Source organism: Macrosteles quadrilineatus, unplaced genomic scaffold (genome assembly GCF_028750875.1).
Source record: "Macrosteles quadrilineatus isolate MER2022 unplaced genomic scaffold, UCM_ALF_1.0 Scaffold_1__1_contigs__length_201487025, whole genome shotgun sequence".
Lineage (NCBI taxonomy): Eukaryota > Metazoa > Arthropoda > Insecta > Hemiptera > Cicadellidae > Macrosteles > Macrosteles quadrilineatus.
Genome location: NW_026542594.1, coordinates 18003165 through 18009880, shown reverse-complemented (window position 1 = coordinate 18009880; position 6716 = coordinate 18003165). Strand labels below are relative to the sequence as shown.

At 33.9% G+C, this 6716-nt stretch overlaps 1 protein-coding gene across 1 annotated transcript in view; it reads right to left on the bottom strand.

Annotated features, from left to right (window-relative positions):
• Positions 1–3543: 3543 nt before the first annotated feature.
• The window catches only part of LOC129004474 (ubiquitin conjugation factor E4 A), a 165325-nt gene continuing 162152 nt past the window's right edge, over positions 3544–6716 (bottom strand). Inside the window, exon 15 of the mRNA XM_054433077.1 lies at positions 3544–3788. Within this exon, the coding sequence (XP_054289052.1) occupies positions 3662–3788 (127 nt within the window). The 3' untranslated portion in view covers positions 3544–3661. The remainder of the gene's footprint in view (positions 3789–6716) is intronic.

Sequence of the window (6716 nt, the reverse complement as noted above, 5' to 3'; positions counted from 1 at the left end):
GGTAGGCCTACTTGAATCAATCGTAGAAACCTATGTTCCTGTGACGTTAAAGGAAGAAGATGTACCAGATCAAAAGGAAAAAGAACTCGATTTACAAGTCAGCCTAACTGCCATCAATGCATCGACCAAAACATCCAACTTCAAATTGATGTTTGACCATGAGCCCAGCTGTGCGCTAACCAACCTGTGGGACAGTAAGAGTCTGATATGCAGCGACCTAACGATGGAAGAAATGAAGCAAAGCCTGAACCAAAGCATGAGAAATTCAAGAAACTGTGTGAAATTCGACAGACATTGGTGGAGATTATCGCCTAAGAGAGCAAAACATCCATTTAAGTTAAAGTCTCATGTACTTATTCGTACACATTACTTAAGCAATGAGGCCAAGAAGTTTCGTAAGAAAGGTTAAGTAAATGTTTAGTTCAATGCAACCCATGAGTGTAGGCCTAGTTTGTTTGTTATTTCAGGTCATAATTTAGGTCACGGGTTTTATCATGAAAGCAAAGTGCAACTTGTAGATACTTGAAACTTGAATGGAATGATGCCAGGGATGCAACTTTAGTAGAAAGGGAAAAGTTATGTTATTATTAGGATTGATGTATAATTAATTAAGATCGTAGGGACAGAAATTCTTGTTATTTTAATATTGTTAAGTTAGGCCTAGTGATTTGCAATGAAAATTTTATGGAGTTCGCTAATAAGTTATTGCACAACAGTAGGGTATAAATGCGTAGAATATATGTTTGTATAAGTCCGTGAATGTTTGTGACACGAATGGTTTGGATGTTTGTATGATTTGAATGGTAAGTTACTTTTAGATTTAAGGAACACTTTAACTACACTAGACACTTTCACACACAAAAAAAAACACAAAACTATAAATTTAAAGTAAAACATCACACGACACACAAAACACAACACACTCATAGCTATTCAAAACTGAAATGGCGATTTCTCTTTCAAAACAAATCACATGATGCTATTTTCCAGGTTGGCCAACACAGAGTTTTTTATTTGAGATTTTGAATGTTGATAAAAACAAATGAAAAATGAGTTCTATGATCTTAATGCTATACAACTTCTTAATTGTCAGGGTATATGATTTAAATGTATTTGTAAATAGTTTGTTAGGACAAGAAACATGAACATTTTGAATTATTTAAAAAGATGATTATTGATTATCAATAAAGATATTGCTTTGAATGTTGGTAGCACCGTAGCACGCATGTTGAAGGAATTGATTATCTTGTTTGATGCTGCCATCTATTAGCCTCTGTTGTAACTATGTTGGATAATAATAATGTGCCTATTCTGTATAGCTATCTCGCGGTGAATTTTGGTACTAAATACTCATCACAAAGAACACCGCATAGTATTAGAAAAGTTCATAGATGGGAAATATATATTTTCTATTTTCATTTTGAATTTGAATTGTGTAGATATAAGTGAAAATTTTGTTGTGAAGATTAGTATGTTTATTTCTTTGATTTGTATAAAGAGATTTTAGTTGAATTTTAAAATAATTCAAATTTAAAAAGAGGTAGAGGGATATTTTATACTGATGTAAGGGAAATGTTAATTAAATTTAAATTATTTTAATTCACAGAATATATAATGTACATATAATATCATGATCAATGGCTAACTAGTTTGACTGTTATTACACTTCACCTTGTTGGCAGAACTGGAGAACAGCTGTTAATTAACTAAAGTCATTTTTGTAATGAGCTGTTTCTTCAAATCTTTCTTAGTTGGCTGATTCCCTTAAAAATTGTACAAACTCGTGAAAATGTAAGTAGAAAACATTTTAAATATAAGAAAATTGATTTATGTGGTATTGTATTGTTAATAATATTGTTTGCCATGTTTTTACCTATGATTATATATATTCTTTTGATTGTCTGTCAGTTAATAACTTTGTAAATGTCAAATATTAAATACTCAACTTTCATGTTACATTTGGATTGAAAAAGCACATGTTCTGAGAATATTTTATAAATTGTAAAATCACCTTAAATTAATTATGTTTGCCTCAATTATGTGAAACTAGTATTACTTTAGTTTACCTGTTATTATTTCTTTTGAAATTGTTACAGACGAGTTCAAGCATTAGGCCTACTGTACTTGAAACAGTCATAGTCCGTAGGAACTGGGAATCACAGCCTATTTAAGCCAGTCAAATCGTAGGAATTTTACCAAGTAAGACTGTTGCCATTTAATTACTGATATAGTAATATTAGATATCATTTATAAGGAAGATTATAAAGGATTTTCGTTTATTTAGAAGAATTAAATTATAATTTGTTATTACCATGCATTGGAGTAATTTGTGCAGCATCCTAACATCTGAGGGAAATCACCTAATGATAGGTTATCACAGCAAACCTCATCTTAGCTGTTAGCTTGGTGTTGAAGAATAATAAGTCCAAATTAAATCTAGCCTACCTACTCTCCGGTGATTGGCCATACAGGGGTACTGGGTAGCGTATAAGCCTATAAAAAATATATGCCATTATCAAGTTTAGTAAAAACTAGCTGTGTGCCCGTTCTACGCACGGGATCTTGTAGTCAGTTGAAACCTTCTTATATTTAGAACATCAGTTAGTTTGTATATTTACAGATTTGCTAGCAAAACTTTTATAGGATACGTAAATGAGGATGTAACAACAAAATCAAAAGAAAAAATTTTAAAAACTAGAGGTGTGCCAGCCAAAAACTTTCAGTCAAGCCAAACTCGAGGCAATTACTTGATCATCTCCTGCAGTCGTGTAGACATCATTGTCGTATCCCGTGGTCCTGGTAGACGTCATCATAGTCTTCCCCGATCGTGGCAAGATTCTTGTAACCTTCCGCGACTCCCCCAACTCCATTCAACTCCCCCAGCCACGGAAATATCATGGTCGTCTTGCACGATCGCAGCAAAATCATGAACATCTCCCGCGGCTGTGTCCCATCATCACTGACTCCCGTGGTCACAGATACATCATCAGAGTCTTGAGCGATCGTGGAAAACCATGAACATCTCCCACGGCCATGAAGACATCATCATCAACTCCTGAGATCACGGGAACGTCACTGTCGTCTAGCGCGATCTCAGCGAAATCATTAATCATCACAGGCGGCTATGCAGACATCACTATTGACTTCCGCGGTCACGGACACGTCATTATCGTGTTCCGGGATCGCAGCAAAATCATGAATATTTCCCGCAGCCGTATAGACATCATCATCCTTTCACATGGTCACGGAAACGTCATTGACGTCTTGTGCGATCGTGGCAATGGCAGTAATTTTTCGATCGCATGAGCGTGGTGACAGGTATGGGTATCGGAATCGACTTTTGACAATGGATTCTCGATACCGATACCGATATTGGTATTGAGAATTGACACATCTCTAGTTGTAATTGTATAACAGTGTACGACCAAAAAGTAAAACTTATTGTAACCTACTCTTTATATCATGGATTGTAAAAAGTTAAACCTCGTTTAACCACAAGTCTGGGACAATCTTAAAAAAAAAATAAATAAGGAATACCGGTAATAATTTTAACAACTTTTAATTATTATTAACTTTACAAGATAAAATAAATATTTGTATAAAGTAAACGATATTGTGATTTTTACAACAAAACAATATGATAAAATTACCGAATAAAAAATCATGAGTTGCTGCGCCTCTGAGCTATCCAAGCATCGATCTGGTCTTTCAACTCTGTCGCAGGAATCAGCATATCCATGGTGAGTGGCTCTCTGTTGAAAGGATCACTCTGGTCACTCAACAAGTGTCTGGAATCACAATAACATTGCTTTAAGGGTGTGTGAGTAGAAATTTAGTAGTCCAGCCGAGTTTACAAAATAACTTACGAGCTTTAAGCATTTTTTAGTTGAGCGTTTTTTTTTTTGTGAAGGAGGCAATTCTTCGTTAACGAGTTCGCGAACCAGCATGATTGGACTATGGGAACAGGGGTTTAAGGGGGGTTTTATGGTGTAAAAATATTTTCCCCATTTTTGACCCTAAAAACAAAAAAAAAATCACAATTACTTTCCAAACTAATTTGTAGAGCTTAAAAAAACAAATAATTTAGTATATTGAAGTGTTATTATGCGCCTAATGATTGCGGAGAAATTTCCCAAAAAATTTTAATTTTAATTATCATGTTATTCTTGTAGAATAAGTCAACTGTTGAGTTTGCTTGATTATGAACATATTTTGATCAAATTTGGAAAATACACTCATTTCTTACTAAACTATTAACATTTTACAACAAAAAACACTTTTTTACCCTCCCTGTTGCAGCAAACCTAAGTACTTGTTAAACTAATGCCATTTAAATAGGAAATAAATGTGATATTTTTAAGGAGGCATTTTAGTGTAAATCCAATCAGACAAATGGAAATTCCCTTAGTCTGCAGGATTAATGCGGCGGGGGTATTTGTAGTCATAGAGCAGTGGTTGCCTGAGCTGTTTCGTGCAGTGGTTATTATCGACTCGTTTGAAAAAAATAATGATTGAGTCATAGTCAGCGGCAGTTCCGTGCATTCATTCAATTAGGTCGACCTACATGTCGACATAAAGAGGTTCCGTTGTGATTATGGATAATTAACGAAACTAAACAGGTTAAGATTATTATTCTAATTAATCTGTAGGGTTAATTAATAATTAATTAATAGGGTTAATTAATAATAGTTAATTAATGAACTATTAATTGGGTTAATTAATGCGATCAGAAATGTTCAAGGCAGCCCCTTGTTTTCGAGTGGGCCTATGAGGACTGTTTTCCACAGCAGCACGAACTCTATAGAATGTTAGTTGTCTGGCCTCCGATCTGACTCTGGACGACCTGTCAGCTTCCTTTTGAATGCAGAAGCCGTTGCTCTAAAGTTAGTAACCCACCGCATGATAGTGCTACGCAACAGAACTTCTCCATTATTCTCAATATTGTACCATACATTTCTTTTGCTTTTTTACATGGCATGAGATGGACTTTGACTTTGTTATCAACTGTTCTCAATATTACATGGGACTTTTGTCTTCCATTTCTCAATTTGGTCTGTATCAGGTCCACATTCAGCCAAAAGTTCTGTTCCATCCACTATGTCCATTAACACGTTCACTGCTAATGACGCACATGTGCGTCATAAGTATATTAGCAGATATATAATACATGATGTATATAATTACATAATATATTTTAATCCACAATTTATAGTATAAAATTTATTTAATTAAAGATATATTGTCACTCAATTAACATGATCATGTTAATGTTTATGTTTTTTAGCCATTTATAAAAGTATTACATATCATTAGCAGTGAATGTGTTAATTTCTTTGCAGTGAATAATATTTTTACCTCAAAACGCCACATAGGAAATGTGCTAGAGTCTTTCAGTTTTTGTATGCACACTATTTCATCACTATTTACTGATGTCATCTTACCCGTTTTACTGTTTTCTTTTCACATAAATATTTTTAGTTATTCTTACAAGCTTTTTCTGGGACTGGGCCCATAACCTTCTGTTATTTTTGTAGTTTTAATTTTACTTTTATTACTTTTAAGTTTTAATTGTACCTTTTAACATTGAAATAAGGTCATAGCTGAACTTTAATCGTATATTTCATACCTAGGGCCGAAAATGAGGTTTTGTCCGCTCAAGATAATTTTCAAGATCGAGACGAAGTCGAGGACGTAAAACGATCGAGAGCTACATGGTACGAACGCTAATTTTCACCACACTATACCCTATTACCACTATTCACCACAATAATAATGCACACTGATAGTCAACACAACTACAACTTTAAGGAAATGTTGAGAAATAATTTGAGGAATCAGCAAAAAATAATAATAAATAGTTGCTAGGCAGCGGTGAAAATAAACATATCTATTGCAATGCTATGGATACTGATTGTGTATTTAATATGCAATCATGTTTTGAGAAAGTAAGCGGACAGCTGATTTTGCGGCCCTAGGGATGTAAAAACCTGCTCGGTCCCCAAATGACGATGACAGCTGGCATGGCCAGCAAAACATAACTTTCAGCCACCAATTAACGTATGTAAAACAGCTAAAAACATCATAGTGTGGTAAAAACAAACTTTATATCTATTCAAACCATTCTAATTATTGATCTTATTTACATAACACAAAACCAAAAACATACGATATTAAACTATTAACTGTTTGACAGTTTCTAGGAGGCAGAGCATTTTGCCATTAGACAATAAAGTACTATAGGCCTATGTAATTTCAACAAGTTGAAATACTATAAACCCTAAGCTTGAATTAATGAATACGATTATTGAAACAACGTAAACTTGATGAAAATAATACCAAAAATTAGGGTTACATAAAAATAATAAATACTAGTTGTGTGCCCATTCTACGGGCGGGAATCTTGTAGTCAGTTGCAACCTTCTTATATTCAGAACAACAGTTAATTTGCATATCAAGTGTGCATTTTTTCAGATATGCAGGCAAAACAATTATAGGAATACAAAACCTTCGCAAACACATTCATATCTGACAGTTTCAAGCCAAAATTAATGCTTCGCAATTAAATGTAAATCGGATATAAATCTTTTTAGTCTATGATTGATATCCAATGATTGAACTAAAAAACTGCTTTATAGATCTATGAGGCATAGCCCTAGGGTATGATTGAAAGTAGTTTCCTTGCAATCAAGTTGAAGATATTAACGACATAGAATACA